General features: G+C 32.3%; 1 protein-coding gene across 1 annotated transcript in view; it reads right to left on the bottom strand.

Moving 5' to 3' along the window:
* Positions 1-5,068: 5,068 nt before the first annotated feature.
* The window catches only part of LOC139492223 (staphylococcal nuclease domain-containing protein 1-like), a 50,514-nt gene continuing 35,439 nt past the window's right edge, over positions 5,069-20,143 (bottom strand). The window contains exons 10-21 of the mRNA XM_071280408.1: positions 16,504-16,710; positions 16,075-16,157; positions 15,574-15,757; positions 14,535-14,676; positions 14,033-14,145; positions 13,081-13,269; positions 12,266-12,407; positions 9,313-9,439; positions 8,318-8,384; positions 7,625-7,732; positions 7,079-7,324; positions 5,069-6,885 (exon numbers count right to left, since the gene is read on the bottom strand). Coding sequence (XP_071136509.1) covers positions 6,820-6,885; positions 7,079-7,324; positions 7,625-7,732; positions 8,318-8,384; positions 9,313-9,439; positions 12,266-12,407; positions 13,081-13,269; positions 14,033-14,145; positions 14,535-14,676; positions 15,574-15,757; positions 16,075-16,157; positions 16,504-16,710 — 1,674 coding nt within the window. The 3' untranslated portion in view covers positions 5,069-6,819. The remainder of the gene's footprint in view (positions 6,886-7,078; positions 7,325-7,624; positions 7,733-8,317; positions 8,385-9,312; positions 9,440-12,265; positions 12,408-13,080; positions 13,270-14,032; positions 14,146-14,534; positions 14,677-15,573; positions 15,758-16,074; positions 16,158-16,503; positions 16,711-20,143) is intronic.

Below are 20,143 nucleotides of genomic sequence, written 5' to 3'. Positions count from 1 at the left end.
CCATCATTAAGAAGTACTGCAATTACTCCGACCTGCATGTGATCCACCATCCATCGGCGAAAATCCAACCTGCATGTGATCCACCATCCATCGGCGAAAATCCAACCTGCATGTGATCCACCATCCATCGGCGAAAATCCAACCTGCATGTGATCCACCATCCATCGGCGAAATTCCAACCTGCATGTGATCCACCATCCATCGGCGAAAATCCAACTTGCATGTGATCCACCATCCATCGGCGAAAATCCAACCTGCATATGATCCACCATCTGTCGTTGATTTACTCCTAACTGACCTAGCTTACCTACTCTGTTAATTCAGAGTCCCTGACTAGGTTGCTCAGTTATCACCGGCTGAAACATTACAGGCAAATCTACCTGTGATGCTGTAGAACAATTCCCTCTACCAATATAAGTTATGTGATCGTATAGTTTTATGTACATCTAATCGTCTGCGTTGTGTCCAATGATCAAAGCCAATATCCAATACTGGATAATGGTTCTTAGTGGCTGGTTCTTGTAATGGTGCAGAAGCTATTTTAACATCTCTGGAGGCAGTACCATCGCCCTCAACATTAGTTGACACCATTTGATCGCCACCAAGGTATCGTGTGACTATTTGAACCTCTCTATTACTAAATTCTCTTGGCTAAACACCTATTATTAAACTTAAGAATATTTTAATAACAAAATACCTATAAATATAGCAACAAAATGAATTAATACATTTACTAAATTTGATAGTTCAAAGTCGTCCTCAAGTTCTAACTGCTTTAATTTGAAAAAATTAAATTATCGATATAAAAATAAACTCAAATACAAAAACAATAAACTAATAAGATAAACTTTTCTCTAGTTAGGACTGAAAAATTATTTAAATAAGGTTTGACATCCAACCAACACTTTCCTTCCTTTTTCATAAACAAAGCTGTGATTCAGAGATTACTGATATTTATAGGATTTCTAAACAATCAATTTTTCAGCGATCAATCTGAAGCGAGAATTAGAATGATTAATCAAAACAAAATTATTTTATATACACATATATTCATTTAAAAACAATCATCACGAAGCCTACTTTTACGACATGTTAGTCGTTCATTTTATTAAGATAACAAGAAATGTTTGAGAGAAAACTTAAAATTAATTCGTCTTTCTTTTCAGACTTTTTAACATTTCGCTTATTTTTCTTTGGTATTATGATTTCATCAACAGGCATGTCTTGATTACTTTCTAAATTATATCTATCAGAACTATTATCATTTGTCATATCACTTAAACTGGAAGTTAAAGATGACCTTATGCTCTTGTTTTTCTCATTTTTTCTTGGGTTGCTAATTTTCTTTTAACTCAATCAGGGTCACATTAAAATATTTGCGGAAGATGTATCGCGTTATTGTTTATAACGATTAATCATATGATACTTATTTCCATATTTTAAGTCCTAAATTGTTTTATTATGAAAACATTTCCATTTTCAACCCTTAGTATAGATTTATGTACTCTATAAATGTATAAATAATCCTATATTTCATCTATCGCTAAATACTTTTGAAACTTATTAAACCCTATATTTCCTTAAGAGTGGACTTAAACAATTATATCAATTTTTATCATTTAAGTGCTATTTTCCGAAGATAGTTCCTCAATTCTTTAAAAATACCACAATAACTGTGCGGAAATAAAGGTTTGGATTCTAAATAACATAGAATATTTTGTTTCTCTAAACAAATGTGCTTACGCACCTACCCAATTGCGTCAACCATATTTAAACAACTATATGATTATAACATCGCAGAAATACCCTTAAATCCGTCGCCAAAAGTGTTCTTATGAAACTTTCTTATACCAATGTATATAGGCGCGTATATTCTAGAATTACAGATTGTCTCTTCAGAAAACAGCTCAAAATATGAATAAAAAATTCAATTATTATATTCAAAATCAAGATATATTAAATGTTTTAATATTATCATTATTCACGCAGTTAAATACTTTAAAATATAACCAACATCTTTAAAATATTTTTACCTATTGTTATTTAATTCTTAAATATTAATATTCAAGTGTTTTTTTTTTTTCTTATTTAAATATCTATTCTGTCTTTTTAAAAAAACAGCATATAAAAACTTCTCATTATATCATTACAATATGTACGCAAATCTTATATATTGACTTATACTATCAATTAAATACCTGACAAAGTTGCCAGTCTTTTATATTGACTAAAACAATCAAATACCTATTATAAGTACCTTCACCCTGATGATAATGATTACATAAAAAAAATATCAATACAAAAATCAAACCTTCACCATTGAAAAAAAATAAATATCTACATTTTCGCTTAAAAAAAACTTTATTTAATAAAACTTTTTTTTAATGAATTAATCCACGTCATTATCTTGAACATGAACAATTGTGCTCACATCTGGTGCACCTAATCCTATTTTTTTCTGATATTGAACCATCAAAGCTTCCAATCGAATTAATGCCTTTTTTAAACACCCTTTGAGTAAGACTTTGAACTTTTGTTATTAAATTTTGAAAAACAGACCCTACATTGAATTTTTGTCTAGCCATTTTGAGAAATTAAATAAAGAGTATCAAATAAAAAGTCACTTTACCTTAATATCCTTTGGTCACGGTTAACCAAAAATAACCACATGTAACACAACACATGGTTATTTGGAATAGTTGTTTATTAAAGCCGGTCTGGACCAGTGTCCATAACGGACGGTCTCCCTATATACAGTAAAATACACAAGTATATATACAGAAAATAAACAGTGTCAAGGATTCTATTAATTTGACCATTATAGTCTTAAATCAAAAGATACAGGGATGAATATCTATTAAGTTGTCTCTAATTGACATGTTTTGACATGCTTTGACCAACCTGGAGATTGATGGTCAAAGAATGCACGTATGTCCATTGTTTTAACTAATTGCTACATGTCACTACTTGGTCTAATGTAAACATGTTATATATATATATATATATATAACCTAGAGGTCAATTGAACAACCTTTTACAAGGTCATGTTTTTCTTAATAGATATTCCCCTGAATTTTATTTAATTTAATAAACATTTTTGAGAATATATAATCCTAAATATAAATATAAATATATATAATATATATTTATATATACATTTTAAGCCATCATATTGTCACACGAAAACCCAAAAAAATGCTTATTTGGGCCCTTTTTTGGCCCCTAATTCCTAAACTGTTGGAACCAAAACTCCCAAAATCAATCCCAACCTTTCTTTTGTGGTCATAAACCTTATGTCAAAATTTCATAGATTTCTATTTACTTAAACTAAAGTTATAGTGCGAAAACCAAGAAAATGCTTATTTGGGCCCTTTTTGGCTCCTAATTCCTAAAATGTTGGGACTAAAACTCCCAAAATCAATCCCAACCTTCCTTTTGTGGTCATAAACCTTGTGTTAAAATTTCATAGATTTCTATTCACTTTTACTAAAGTTAGAGTGCGGAAACTAAAAGTATTCGGACGACGACGACGACGACGCCAACGTGATAGCAATATACGACTAAAATTTTTTCAAATTTGGCGGTCGTATAAAAACCTCTGATTTCAAGTTCTAGAAAAATCAGAGCAGATTGCTCTGAGGGATACGATTGCCGTTGTTTCATTGACTCATGACTGTATACATGTACATGTAGCTGGATAATATTATTTTCAAAACTAATTCAACTGCACATTTAAAATAGTTACAAAATAGCCAATCACGGATAAAAGTGTATGAACAATGTAATCAGGCCTGTTTTATTTTTATACTATCAATTCCAAGTTTACTTTCCACAGCAGTCACTGAGACTCAGACTGAGAGAAGGTATTTCACTTCGTATCTTATCACCTATTTTCCTACGTTAATTCTAGGAGGAACCCCATTCCTAACTCTTTAAATATTTAATTTCCTTTGGGTCAGTGATCATGACTCCTTTCCGTACACATTTATCGGTTTAAAATGCGATCGTTTTTTAATATAATACGACGTTTATTGACAGAACGAGCTAATACTCGACGTGTTGTATTGGGACCGTTGTTTTGATTCAGAATTCACGGAAGTCTTCTGGAAGGGAGACAACTCGAATAATAATATGGAAGACTCCATTTCGCCTGAAGGGGTGTTCTACGATGAGGACTAATTTATTTTAATTTAAATGATGCATATGATTTAAAATTATGCAACAACAATAACCTTCAATAGCAGACATACATAGAAAAGATCCTATGAGTTATAAATTAATTAATTGAGTGGAGAATCCAGAGCAACCATTCAATCCAAAACCCCTTGAAGTCAAGAAAACTATACGCATGCGCATAATTTCCAAAACAAACCCTGGAGCAAGAACGTACAAATGTAAATTAAATGTTTATTAAACGACCTAGATGGTTCTCTATTTCTTTATGGAAGTACAATCTCAAATATCAGTTTCATAACGGTAACATATAAGAAAAACTCCACTTCAATTCTTAAATGACAGAAATAGATTTATCGGAATTCAGAGAACTCTCGCATTTTATCAAAACTGGGAATTCCCTCTGACGTGTTTCTAAATTTATAAAAATACTAAATATAAATACTGCTTAATTCTGAATTTTTGGAAAGTTGTTTAAGTTCAATCCCTTTGTTAGTTTTTACCTTTTAAAGCAAGACAATCATAAGAATCTGAGATGTTCCTTAATGTTTAGAATAAAACGATTGACGTGAGAGCAATGCTCTGAGCCACCGGTATAAGTCTACAGATTGCTTGAAAGCAATCGTATCCCAAAAAACGAAAATTTACTGGTACAGGAGGATGGAAATACTGACAGAAAGATGGAGAGACAATCAATGATGGTGGCCTCGAAATAGTTGTCAAACTGATATTTATAGTTATTTGCCACAAGTAGTTCCAATAAAACTAACTTAAGCAGAAAACTAATCAATTGTTGATGCAGATGCTAGAACACCAAATCCTATGTGTCAATTTCCTTGCAGGTGAAAAACTGCATCTATATTGATTTTTCTGCTTCAAATAAATTAAAACCCACTGCAAATTAGAAGTTATTTATTATAAAACATACTATTAACATCTGTCTACTGGTCAAGGCAAAGAAAGACAACTTTAATGCAATTATTTCAATGAAAATATTAACATTTACAAATTAAAAGATAAAGACTTCTCTGCAATTAATTGCATACATAAAATATTAAAGTTAAAAAATGAAACAGACTACAATATCTTTGAAATAAGATCAACCTAATATTATATTTACTTAAGCTCAAAAATTCATTTTTACAGTACTATTGTGTAGTGTTACTTGTACATATATCACTGAAGTAAAAGGATACCCCAAGTCTTAATTGTACTTCGAAATTGTAAACACATTTCTAAAATTCTCTCAGTCTTTATCTTGCAAAGTACAATCATCAAAACCAGATCTTTATTTGCTTAAAATACAATTTTACCAGGAGAAATATTTGTTTATTTCAAGCTTCATATTGCACTTATCAACCTTACTCATTCAAAATAGCTTTTAAAAAATAAACAATACTTCAAACTGTCCTTAGCAAATATGACTCAAATAGAAATCTAATAAACTAACATAACAGTTAATTTACATTTTAAACAAAAATAATATAATAGACTGGTTAATTGCAAGTTCTTCAATGCCACTGCACCACCTTATGAAAGAACAGAAATCTTTAACAGTATGTTTCATAACAAAGTTATTCTATCAATGAATATACAGTTTGTAAAATGAGCCATTTAATTCTTTTTCTTATAAAAATAGACTATATAAAGTACTAAGTACTTAAAGCTGTGAATACAATGGGGGTAATGATTATTACAAATTAATTATATGAATGCATGTTTGTTATATAAGAATTGTGGTTTTAATGATATTGTGGTAATATTTAATCTGCACCAAATACCAGGGAATGCTTTGAATGTAGCAATTCTGCACCAAATGCCAGATAAAGTTTAGTTGGTTAAACTACTATGCACCAAATTCCAGAAGGTAAATTTTTAATCTCAAGACTTTCCAATCATTTTAAAAAATGTAAAAAAAAATAAAAAAATTAGGTGATTTTTTCTGTAATTAGGATGATTAAATGGTGTATTGGTGAATATTTAAATGATTTAGTGTTTGAAAATAAGGTGTTCAAATAAAATCAAAATAAAAATGTCTAACTTTCAACATCATGTGATTTTTTTTATTGTTTAGTACAAATATACAACACATTAAACAATTACATAAACAAAAGATTTCTACTAAGCATTACTATATTTATGCACTTATGATATTAATAAATATTATTGCAACAAAACTCAATTAATTTAAAATCATCCACTCATGTATTGTTACCATATTAGTAATTAGACTGAAATAGTGCTATGTATCATTATGATGATTTGTGTAAAAAACTAGAATTATGGATGATTGGTTTATATTATATGACAAATGTTTAAATAAATCTACATAAATTACAGGTTTTTATATTCCTTTTTAGTTCCTACTCATATGCAAATGAAATAATGAATAGAAATTCTGTTCATAATACTATTAAATATTTGGCAAATCACATGGCTCAAAATACAAACTGTTTAATTCAACAGTAACAATGTATATATAAATAAAATGTCTAGATTCCACTTGTGTAAGCCTGTTATTTAATCAAAATTTTCTCTGAATGCATAACAATAATTTGAATATAAATAAAACTGTTCCTAGATTCCACTTGTGTTTATCTTGTAGATTCCACTTGTGTTAATGTTGCTTGTTGAAATGATGCCAATTTATTTTTTGTATCCAAACTCCTTAGCATCATCTTCAGTGAAGTCTCCGTAGCGCCAAAGATTCAACTGGAAAATAAAAAGCATAAAAAAGTTGAATCCTTGCAAAACAATGAAGAATAAACTGGAAAAATAAAAGGCTTATGTATAATGTTTACCTGGAAAATAAAAAGCATAAAAACAAAGAATCAACTGAAAAGTAAAAAGCAATATTTTCTTCAACACGACTGACTGTTTATAAAAAAACAAATAAATTACTCACTCTTCCTGCTTTGGCTTTCTCCTGAGCCTTCTGGTAATCAGAAACCAACTTGGCAAGTTTTTTCTCTCTCCTTTTTTCAACGATAAGATATCCGTCAGAAATGAGTCCTTGAGCGACATCCTGGTCTGTATCCGGGTACAACAGAACCACATAGTTTCCACCGGATCTGTATTCTATATTCAACTTCAGTTCCTTGTTCACTACACTGTCATAGAATTGATCTAAGGCATCTTGTTTTGCATCTTCCTATAAAACAAAAAACAATGGTCCAATCTTTATTATAACATTTCAAAAATAGATCTGCTGACACAGAAAGATATCTTGCCTGCTTTGCAGTGAATCAAAAACTGTTTTTATCATATTACTGCATGCATATAATTGCAATAAGGATGGATCTCTTTTTAAGTATTTCTATAACTAACATTTCAGCCGAAACTTCTAATTAAAGTGTACAAATGTTAACAATATATCAATTTTTTGGTGAAAGTATATCTCTACTAACATAACAAATCAGTAGACACATGTATCTGACCGTCTGCTACTTACATCTGGTGGTAATGCTGAACATGCCAATGTGAATTCTGTTGCCTGAGCTGGTAATGTTTGATAGGAAGCTGGCAGTGTAGCAAGTTCTGTTGATGCTGTTTTCTCTCTCTGTAAATAATTAAATTTAACTATAAACTAGAAATTAGAATCATATTGTTCAATTATTGTTGATAAAGAATGCTATTGTCACTAACTTCTCTGAAGATTTGTTTTACTTTTTAATCCATGATTTACTTATTTTGTATGAAAAATATTGCTTTCTTACTTCTTTACATTTAAAAACTTTTTCTGTTCAGTTGTCGGTTATCAGAGAAAAATGTTTAAAAATAATGTAACTATATGTACAGGTGTATTTTCCTGTTGAGCTAACTGATATAATTGTGACAAACAGTTTAGACACATAGAACTGTTATTTTTAGAAATTTTGATAATACATGACAAAACACACATTTATATCATGATCAGCTAGAACACAATACATGAAATAATGATTTAATTTAACAGCAATCTGCAGACAGACAGTAAAAAGGGTTCACCATTTTTTTTTATCATTTTTTCTTCTGAATTTTAGAAATAGCATTACTACTAATTAAATGGAAAATTGAACACATAATGACAGTTTTTAATTTAATTTTTAACATGCATCTTTTTGTCTTCAAACTTGTGTTCAATTTTCATATTCCCTGTACTTACATTGCCATAATCTATAAATAGAACTGTGAATTTTCCTTTCTCATTTTTCTCTACTTTTGCTCTGTACCTGTACAGAAAATAATGTATATCAAGATCTTTAGAAAGCTAATACAAACCAACAACAACATATGTACAAACCACTATTATAAGCATAAGTAAAAATAAGCATCAAATTGAAGAGCAAATGAATAAAAAATACAGTCAAATGTCACCTAAGCATATCCTTATTTAAATAAAACCAAATCAAATTCAAGACAAAAATCATTAGCATAAGCATTAGCAAAACATGTAACCAATAATAAAAAGAAAAGTTAAACATTTGCTATTTTTTAAACAATAGAGTATGTAATAAATCATAGTAAGCCAGTTCTTAAAACTTTCAAAACGTTTTAAAATGTGTGTTGCACTTCAAATATATTACAGTAAATTGCCCAATACTTTTATTCTAAAATTGAGCTTTGAAAGTCTGGTCATGTTTTATTATCTAATATCTCCATTTGGTTTTTTTCATGAGTAATTTTTTATCCCCCTTTCTAGTGAAATATTTGTTATCTCCCCTTCTAGTGAAATATGAATAAAAGATTACTTTTTTTTCAAACGACCTGAGGTATACATACAAAATGTACAACAAAGGTGTTAACAAATGCAACAGAACAACTACTATGTTGGATATCATTGTAACAAGTCTGACCCACATCAAAAAAAATAGCAGCCTCTAATTGATTAACTTTATGATTGTCAAAAAAGTGGATGCAGAAATTGCCTGTTTAGCAGGCTATCAGTTTCAAAAGTATAAACCCATACTGTGTTCAAGAAATTTTAATGCTTTTAGAAGTTGCTTTAAAATTGCGTTCTCACATGTTGGGGTATTTTTAGCAACCAAATGGTCAAGTTATATAGAAATTTATCTACATAAAAAGGTTCATATAAGCTTCCCTTGTTTTTAATTCATGTCAAGGCATTTAATTTAAGTAATATATTACTGCTAAGCTTACCATTGACCATCCTGAGAGAATTTAGCTGCACATAAATCACCTTTCTTTGGACTATAAGCACCAGGCAGAGGTGGGTTAGACTCCATTTCAGTCCTCAATTGTTCCATTAATTTTTCTAGCTGTGGTCCTGGAAAAGTAAGAGAAAAATTAATTTTACAGAAACTACTTTTTTTATATACATTTTATATAAAGAGAGCAGGTTATGTTAGTGCTATGAATGTAAAGATTTAAAAGGTAAAACACTCAAATCAAGACCATCATGTGTTGATGTAAATGAAAGGAAATTTGGAAATGGTACAATTTGATTAGCGACACTTTCATACTTCCTCTACCTAGATAACAATGCCTAGTATTGATTTTTCTACTTTTAAAACAATGGCTTGGCCCCCATGAGGGATTTTCCCGCTAGATAAATTATACAGGGTTTCAATCCACAACCAGATGCTCCGCAGGGCGTAGCTTTATACGACCGCAGAGGTTGAACCCTGAACGGTTGGGGCAAGTATGGACACAACATTCAAGCTGGATTCAGCTCTAAATTTGGATTGTGATTAAATAGTTGACACAGCATAGGTTTCTGACACAGAATGAATGTGTTCTAATGAACTTAAAATTTTTGTTTTCTCTTAGAGCAATTCACTATGCTGTTGAATATTAATCCTCTCAAAAAAATGTTTGAAGAAATTTTCTTTTTTATTTATGAAATTTCAAATGAGAAAAATTGAACCCAATTTTTTTAATCACATCCCCCTTTCCCTTATTCCAAAACTAATCTCAATTAAAATTTCTAATGGAGTTTGCAACAATAACTACTCATTTAAATACATCATAAAATATTAAGATGTAAAAAAAACTCCTTGTTATCACTGAATGGTAAAGATTATTTTAATTTATCAGTTGGTAGTAAAAAGTGAATATACATTGTATATTGTATAGAACAAAGATTTAAGTTGATTCTGGACAAAGAAAGATAACTCCAATTAAAAAAAAATCTTGCTATTGCACAATATTTTGCAATTAGATATTTCTTGCTTACTATTCTGGACAAAGAAAGATAACTCTAATTAAAAAAAAATTTGCTATTTCACAATATTGTGCAATTAGATATTTCTTGCCATTGCGCAATACTGTGCAATTGAAAAGACTTGCTATTGCACAATACTTAATATAATAATTTTCTGATTTGGACCAACTTGAAAACTGGGCCCATATTAAACAAGAATGTGTCCTCAGTACACGAATGCCCCACTCGCACTATCATTTTCTATGTTCAGTGGACCGTGAAATTGGGGTAAAATCTCTAATTTGGCATTAAAATTAGAAAGATCATATCATAGGGAACATGTGTACCAAGTTTGATGTCGATTGGACTTCAACTTCATCAAAAACTACCTCGACCAAAAACTTTAACCTGAAGCGGGACAGACGGACGAACGGACGAACGAACGGACGGACGAACGGACGCACAGACCAGAAAACATAATGCCCCTCTACTATCGTAGGTGGGGCATAAAAATCTAAATACATTTTTGGATTCAGCATATCAAAGAACCCCAAGATTTCAATTTTTGTTAAAATCAGACTAAGTTTAATTTTGGACCCTTTGGACTTTAGTGTAGACCAATTTGAAAACAGGACCAAAAATGAAGAATCTACATACACAGTTAGATTTGGTATATCAAAGAACCCCATTTATTCAATTTTTGATGAAATCAAACAAAGTTTAATTTTGGACCCCGATTTGGACCAACTTGAAAACTGGGCCAATAATCAAGAATCTTAGTACATTTTTAGATTCAGCATATCAAAGAACCTAACTGATTCATTTTTTGTCAAAATCAAACTAAGTTTAATTTTGGACCCTTTGGACCTTAATGTAGACCAATTTGAAAACGGGACCAAAAGTTAAGAATCTACATACACAGTCATGACAGTTAGATTCGGCATATCAAAGAACCCCAATTATTCAATTTTGATGAAATCAAACAAAGTTTAATTTTGGACCCTTTGGGCCCCTTATTCTGTTGGGACCAAAACTCCCAAAATCAATACCAACCTTCCTTTTATGGTCATAAACCTTGTGTTTAAATTTCATAGATTTCTATTTACTTATACTAAAGTTATGGTGCGAAAACCAAGAAAAATGCTTATTTGGGTCCCTTTTTGGCCCCTAATTCCTAAACTGTTGGGACCTAAACTCCCAAAATCAATACCAACCTTCCTTTTGTAGTCATTAACATTGTGTTTAAATTTCATTGATTTCTATTTACTTAAACTAAAGTTATTGTGCGAAAACCAAGAATAATGCTTATTTGGGCCCTTTTTTGGCCCCTAATTCCTAAACTGTTGAAACCAAAACTCCCAAAATCAATACCAACCGTTCGTTTGTGGTCATAAACCTTGTGTCAAAATTTCATAGATTTCTATTAACTTAAACTAAAGTTATAGTGCGAAAACCAAGAAAATGCTTATTTGGGCCCTTTTTGGCCCCTAATTCCTAAAATGTTGGGACCAAAACTCCCAAAATCAATACCAACCTTCCTTTTGTGGTCATAAACCTTGTGTTAAAATTTCATAGATTTCCATTCACTTTTACTAAAGTTAGAGTGCGAAAACTAAAAGTATTCGGACGACGACGACGCCAACGTGATAGCAATATACGACGAAAAATTTTTCAAATTTTGCGGTCGTATAAAAAAATATGAATTATTTATTACTGATGAAGATTTGAGAGTTTTGAGAAAGCAACATTTGAAGTTCTTTTAACTCAACAGAACAAATAAATCTATTCTTTACCAACAACATATCTGAAATAATGTATAATCTTAATTTTAAATAAATATTATACACATTTAACACACTAAGAGTTAGGACAGATTACACAACAACACTTCTGCTAGATTTCTATGACTCACATCAGTAATTCTGCTAAGCAAGATAAATAATATATTACCATTGTCCACATACTGTGCAAAGAAACTGAGATCCTCATTGACTTCAGTCACAACAACATTTCTATAATTCACTTCCCGTTCAGTTTTGTCATCTACAATTTCTTCATGAACACTTGTGTCTTCAACGTAATCTTTCCATAGCTAAAAAAACACAATACATTAAGTCTCAAATCTATACTTTTTCACTTAATTACTATTCATACAGGTTTCCCGCTTAATATACAGAAGTCGGTTTCACAATAAAACTTAGGACTAAGATTGATTGTAAGTATACTGAATTGTTCTTGAATTATGACCAATCTTAGTCCTAACTATTTTTGTGAAACCAACTCCAGCAGAGAAGCTTTCAACAGTACCAAGAAAAAAAAAGAAACATTCATATGACCTGTCAACCTACACAGACATATTATTCTGAATCAAAGCCGACCAGCCTTGTATCTTTCTCAACAAAAAACAATACTTAGCTTAGAATCTAAGATATGTTTCATACCCTTGTCAATCTTTATAAGATCTTCATTCAAAATGATCTTATTTTACCCACAAAATAATTTCTTATATATAGAGGAATAATATTCACCAATAAAAGCAAAGCTTGAGGAAGTTCTGTTTAAAATATATTTTTGAAGCTTTATTTGCACTAGTGCAATATGATATACTAATGCATCTTTGCTTTTGATTATGTTCTGCATGATGTTCATTGTTGCAATATAATAAAAAAAAATATTTCAGTTTCTTGTTTTGCAGTTTATTATTCTATTTATAATTTAAATTTTACAAGTCATTTAGTTCTGAAATGTTTAATATTACAACTTACATTAAGCTTCTTTTTCTTTGCATTTTCTTCTGCATTTAACATCTGTTTATAAAAATTACTTCTTTCTGCAGTGAAGTGGACTTTTGCTAGACCTTCTTCTACCAAGGCCAGAGACAGATTTACATTATCAACAAACAACCATCCAATGAAATTACCTCCCTTGTCCATTGCTTCTACAGTAACCTCAACCTATTATAAACAAACAAATTATAAATGATAGTAATGTCCCTTGTTAATGGTTTTGATGGTATTGAGCATTTTTTTGCTGATACATGATCAGTAAGTTGACCTTGAAATACTTTTTCACGAAAATATTTATTTTCAAATGCTAGCTTTTTCATTTCAATTGACAACAAGAATGTGTCCCAAGTACATGAATGTCCCATCCGCACTATCATTTTCTATGTTCAGTAGACTGTGAAAATGGAATAAAATCTCTAATTTGGCATTAAAATTAGAAAGATCATATCATAGGGAACATGTGTACTAAGTTTTAAGTTGATTGGACTTCAACTTCATCAAAAACTACCTCGACCAAAAACTTTACCTGGACTAAAAACTTTAACCTGAAGCAGGACAGACGATCGAACGCACAGACCAGAAAACATAATGCCCATAAATGGGGCATAAAAATGCAATTTTTACTTGAGATTTCAGGAAAATCTGTATACAGTTAAATGCATCAGATAACAGATTGCAAGTTCTTCTCATCCAGTGGAATTATTAATACTTATAAAAACACTGCAATAATTTCTGAATTCAGAGTGAATCATATGTGGCCTTATGAGATATGGACTTGTAAAATGATAACAACTGAATTATATGTATCCTTGATCCTGCACTATCCAATGGTTTAAGATGTCCATAATAAATAAGTAATAGTTTAGTCATTAAAACTTTAGTTAATGGTAAGACTTTTTGAGTGGTAGTTTTCAAACAAAATTGTTATTACCTCTCTCTGTAGACACATTTCTTTTGTGAATGCTAATGCTTCATCACCATAGGGCTCAGATTTACTGGTCTCTCCACCTGGCAATGGTCTGGCTCCACGTGGACATGATATACCTGCAACAGTTGTAACAAATATTGTATATCAAACATTCTTTATCATTTCATACAAATATTATGACAAACCAAAATTATTATTAGACTATGATACCTTTAAGAAAATACTAAACAAAGTAAAAGATAAAGTTTTAAGCTCTATAAAGGAGAACAATGATAAGGAGGGAAAGGAAAGCTGATATACAACTAAAAACCTTTTATAAGTAAATTGAGTTCATCTTTTTTGTTTGTCTAATTATTCTGTATCAGAGATCACTTTTAAGTAAGCGTTTTTTTAGTTTTGTTGTCTCTTTTGACAAAATATAATAGAAAATGTATTTAAATGCACCATTTAAACATAAACTGCACAAGACCTAAATGAAGCTGTTAAAGTAACAATTAAATTTTACCTGATAACAGGAATGTAACAAGACAAGTCTCCCTTGGTATATACAGCCTCAGACGAGAACCACTGGCTATAAATTCAACCAAGGCTTCAGATCTACCTGCTCTTTGTAAAAATGGCAGAAATTGCTTAGATTTTGCTATATCCTGTAAAGAAAAACATAATAACACATTACATCATTTCATCACTGACATATTCTAAACCATATGTCAAACTATAATCATTATAAACTTGGTATTCAAGATGTTTCAAGTATTATACATGTGTTATTAAAAGCAGTTTGAACCAATGCCTGGTATATCTTTTGAATGAGAGAATTCTTTAAGTGTATTATTTTTTTTATCTAACTGTTTAAAATTTCTTCTTAGTGGAAAAAAATTTAAGTTTTTTAAAGAGTAACAATAAAAGCACTTGTTTCATTAAATCCTAGTATATCTTTAAATGATTTTTATGCCCCACCTACGATAGTAGAGGGGCATTATGTTTTCTGGTCTGTGCATCCGTTCATCCGTCCGTCCGTCTGTCCGTTCGTCCGTTCGTTCATTCGTCCGTCCGTCTGTCCCGCTTCAGGTTAAAGTTTTTAGTCAAGGTAGTTTTTGATGAAGTTGAAGTCCAATCGACTTCAAACTTAGTATACATGTTTCCTATGATATGATCTTTTTTATTTTAATGCCAAATTAGAGGGTTTACTCCAATTTCACGGTCCACTGAACATAAAAGATGATAGTGCGAGTGGGGCATTCGTGTACTGGGGACACATTCTTGTTGTATTATACTTTTTCCCTATATCTATTTTTCAGTTTATCATATAAATGAATGAAAGAAGATGTGTGGTATCAATGTGACAACAACCCAATACACAAGTAAACCAAAATACACATTTATAAATTTTACTTGGTTTTAACTTTCATAAGTTCTATGTGACAATTGGAAATTTAGAAACAAAATTGTACATTCAAAATCTCTATACTCAATGAAAAATTGGTAACAACCAAAAATAAATTCACAGTATTTTATGTAATAATTGTATCCTAGATACTAACCCCTGAGACATCAGCTACTCTGTGTATTGGAGCTTCTTTTTTTGAATGAATGCCTACTAATTTCTTTTCTGCCCTGGCTTCAGCTGCCAATAATTCATCATAATGAGATGATCTTTGGTCATCGTCCTGTCTGTATCTGATTACTTTGGCTAATCCCTTGCCAACTAATGCCTCTCCAACATTTCTGGAAAACAATGAATATAGGTTGATAAATATAATATCATTTTCAAACTGCAGAACTTTATTGACATCAGCTGATTAATTATCTGATGTTTTTTCTTTTAGAAAAATTTCAGAATGTTCATGAAATGATAACAAAAATAAATAAAGAGTATGTCAATGACAATGCATTTGACATATTAAGGTCAGGGATAGTTTACCCTGTAAACTTTAAGGCAACTAGTTGAAGAAATTAAAATTACCAAGTGTATGTAAATAAATTTGTATAATAGCCGTTATCAGATCTCTAAGATAACAATTAGTCCTAGACTTAATACTTACACTCCTCCAATGGTAACAGTACAGCATGTTTTCTCTGGAAAACCTTGGTTTGCTGGCTGTATATAATCTACCTTTACATTAACCTAAAATAATCCAGTAAATGTTAAAACTTAGCACAACAAGACATATCTACTCAGCAATCACATATGGTTTGTAAAACTTCAAATATTTAGTATGTTCTTATTCAAAGGTTAATTAAAAGTTTCTTTTTAACAAGTGGTATTGGTTTAGGCTGATATCAATGTGATTTCAATTTTTATACACCAAAGTTTTACAAGTAATTCTGTTAAAAATTGCTAAGAAACAAAAAATATCTCGATGTTTGTGGAGAAATATACAGAAACAACATTTCAAACTTCAGAAATCTAGAAAATGATTAAAAATTAGTTGACAGTTATATATTAATATTGACATGAAATGTATGTGTACCTTTTTCCCAATGAGTTTGGTCCTGAGAAATTCTCTAGCTTCATACATGTAAGGTATATCATATAATGGTCTCATTCTTTTATTTGGAGCTTGGTTTTCTGTGTTGTCTACTGCTCTTGGTGGTCTTACGCTGGACAAAAAGACTTTTTTTGACTTTCCATCTCCCATCTTGACGACTAATGCATCACCATTTACAATCTCAACAACCTAATTACAAACAGAATCAACTCTTAATTCTTTAACTTGAACTTGTATGGTCAGTTTCAAAATATTCCATAGCCATTTTCTCAATAGCTAGTGATTTAATTATTTTTTATATATTGTTGATTTTTAGCTAACCTGGCCCGAAGGGCCATGTGAGCTTTTCTCGTCACTTTGTGTCCGTCGTCGTCGTCATTGTCATCCAGTGACGTCTATTAACTTCTACAAAAATCTTCTCCTCTGAAACTGCTGGGACAAATTAAACCAAACTTGGCCACAATCATTATTGGGGTATCTAGTTTAAAAAATGTGTCCGGTGACCAGGCCAACCAACCAAGATGGCCGCAATGGCTAAAAATAGAACATGGGGTAAAATGCAGTTTTTGGCTTATAACTCAAAAACCAAAGCATTTAGAGCAAATCTGACATGTATGGGTTCAAATTGTTTATCAGGTCAAGATCTATCTGCCCTGAAATGTTCAGATGAATCGGACAACCTGTTGTTGGGTTGCTGCCCCTGAATTGGTAATTTTACGGAAATTTTGCTGTTTTTGGTTATTATCTTGAACATTATTATAGATAGAGATAAACTGTAAACTGCAATAATATTCAGCAAAGTAAGATTTACAAACAAGTCAACATGACCAAAATGGTCAGTTGACTCCTTTAGGAGTCATTGCCCTTTAAGTCAATTTTTAACCATTTTTCGTAAATCTTAGTAATCTTTTACAAAAATCTTCTCCTCTGAAACTACTGGGCCAAATTAATCCAAACTTGGCCACAATCATCTTTGGGGTATCTAGTTAAAACTAGAGGCTCTCAAGAGCCTGTATCGCTCACCTGATTCTACTTGGGTTTTTGAAATCATATGAAAAAATATAAAATTTGGCTAAAAGTGACAACACAACCTCATTGATAAGGAAAGGAACATGTTTAATTTCATTCAAAAGTCCCCCACTGGCGGCCATCTTGGATGGTGGATCGGCTACAAAGTAACAACACTTGGTCAGCACCTCATAAGGAACATTCATGCCATGTTTGGTTTTATTCCATTCAGTGGTTCTCTAAAAGAAGTCATTTGTATGCATTTCCCATAGGGTCCTATGCTAAACTAAGTCCCCCGCTGGCGGCCATCTTGGATGATGGATCGGCTACAAAGTAACAACACTTGGTCAGCACCACATTAGGAACATTCATGCCATGTTTGATTTCATTCCATTCAATGGTTCTCTAAAAGAAGTCATTTGTATGCATTTCCCATAGAGTCCTATGTTAAACTAAGTTCCCGGCTGGCGGCCATCTTGGATGATGGATCGGCAACAAAGTAACAACACTTGGTCAGCACCACATTAGGAACATTCATGCCATGTTTGATTTCATTCCATTCAATGGTTCTCTAAAAGAAGTCATTTGTATGCATTTCCCATAGGGTCCTATGTTAAACTAAGTCCCATGCTGGCGGCCATCTTGGATGATGGATGGGCTACAAAGAAACAACACATGGTCAGCACGGCATAAGGAACATTCATGCAATGTTTGGTTTCATTCCATTCAGTTGTTCTCTAAAAGAAGTCATTTGTATGCATTTCCCATAGGGTCCTATGTTAAACTAAGTCCCCCGCTGGCGTCCATCTTGGATAATGGATCGGCTACAAAGTAACAACACTTGGTCAGCACCCCATAAGGAACATTCATGCTATGTTTGGTTTTATTCCATTCAGTGGTTCTCTAAAAGAAGTCATTTGTATGCATTTCCCATAGGGTCCTATGTTAAACTAAGTCCCCCGCTGGCGGCCATCTTGGATGATGGATTGGCTACAAAGTAACAACACTTGGTCAGCACTCCATAAGGAACATTCATGCTATGTTTGGTTTCATTCCATTTAGTGGTTCTCTAGAAGAAGTCATTTGTATGCATTTCCCATAGGGTCCTATGTTAAACAAAGTCCCCCGCTGGCGGCCATCTTGGATGATGGATCGGCTACAAAGTAACAACACTTGGTCAGCACTCCATAAGGAACATTCATGCTATGTTTGGTTTCATTCCATTTAGTGGTTCTCTAGAAGAAGTCATTTGTATGCATTTCCCATAGGGTCCTATGTTAAACTAAGTCCCCCGCTGGCGGCCATCTTGGATGATGGATCGGCTACAAAGTAACAACACTTGGTCAGCACCCCATAAGGAACATTCATGCTATGTTTGGTTTCATTCCATTCAGTGGTTCTCTAAAAGAAGTCATTTGTATGCATTTCCCATAGAGTCCTATGTTAAACTAAGTTCCCGGCTGGCGGCAATCTTGGATGATGGATCGGCAACAAAGTAACAACACTTGGTCAGCACCACATTAGGAACATTCATGCCATGTTTGATTTCATTCCATTCAGTGGTTCTCTAAAAGAAGTCATTTGTATGCATTTCCCATAGGGTCCTATGTTAAACTAAGTCCCATGCTGGCGGCCATCTTGGATGATGGATGGGCTACAAAGAAACAACACATGGTCAGCACGGCATAAGGAACATTCATGCAATGTTTGGTTTCATTCCATTCAGTTGTTCTCTAAAAGAAGTCATTTGTATGCATTTCCCATAGGGTCCTATGTTAAACTAAGTCCCCCGCTGGCGTCCATCTTGGATGATGGATCGGCTACAAAGTAACAACACTAGGTCAGCACCCCATAAGGAACATTCATGCTATGTTTGGTTTTATTCCATTCAGTGGTTCTCTAAAAGAAGTCATTTGTATGCATTTCCCATAGGGTCCTATGTTAAACTAAGTCCCCCGCTGGCGGCCATCTTGGATGATGGATTGGCTACAAAGTAACAACACTTGGTCAGCACTCCATAAGGAACATTCATGCTATGTTTGGTTTCATTCCATTTAGTGGTTCTCTAGAAGAAGTCATTTGTATGCATTTCCCATAGGGTCCTATGTTAAACTAAGTCCCCCGCTGGCGGCCATCTTGGATGATGGATCGGCTACAAAGTAACAACACTTGGTCAGCACTCCATAAGGAACATTCATGCTATGTTTGGTTTCATTCCATTTAGTGGTTCTCTAGAAGAAGTCATTTGTATGCATTTCCCATAGGGTCCTATGTTAAACTAAGTCCCCCGCTGGTGGCCATCTTGGATGATGGATCACCTACAAAGTAACAACACTTGGTCAGCACCCCATAAGGAACATTCATGCTATGTTTGGTTTTATTCCATTCAGTGGTTCTCTAAAAGAAGTCATTTGTATGCATTTCCCATAGAGTCCTATGTTAAACTAAGTTCCCGGCTGGCGGCCATCTTGGATGATGGATCGGCAACAAAGTAACAACACTTGGTCAGCACCACATTAGGAACATTCATGCCATGTTTGATTTCATTCCATTCAGTGGTTCTCTAAAAGAAGTCATTTGTATGCATTTCCCTTAGGGTCCTATGTTAAACTAA

Source organism: Mytilus edulis, chromosome 10 (assembly GCF_963676685.1).
Source record: "Mytilus edulis chromosome 10, xbMytEdul2.2, whole genome shotgun sequence".
NCBI lineage: Eukaryota > Metazoa > Mollusca > Bivalvia > Mytilida > Mytilidae > Mytilus > Mytilus edulis.
The sequence above is the reverse complement of the archived record's forward strand: the minus strand, read 5'-3'. Positions and strand labels throughout refer to the sequence as shown.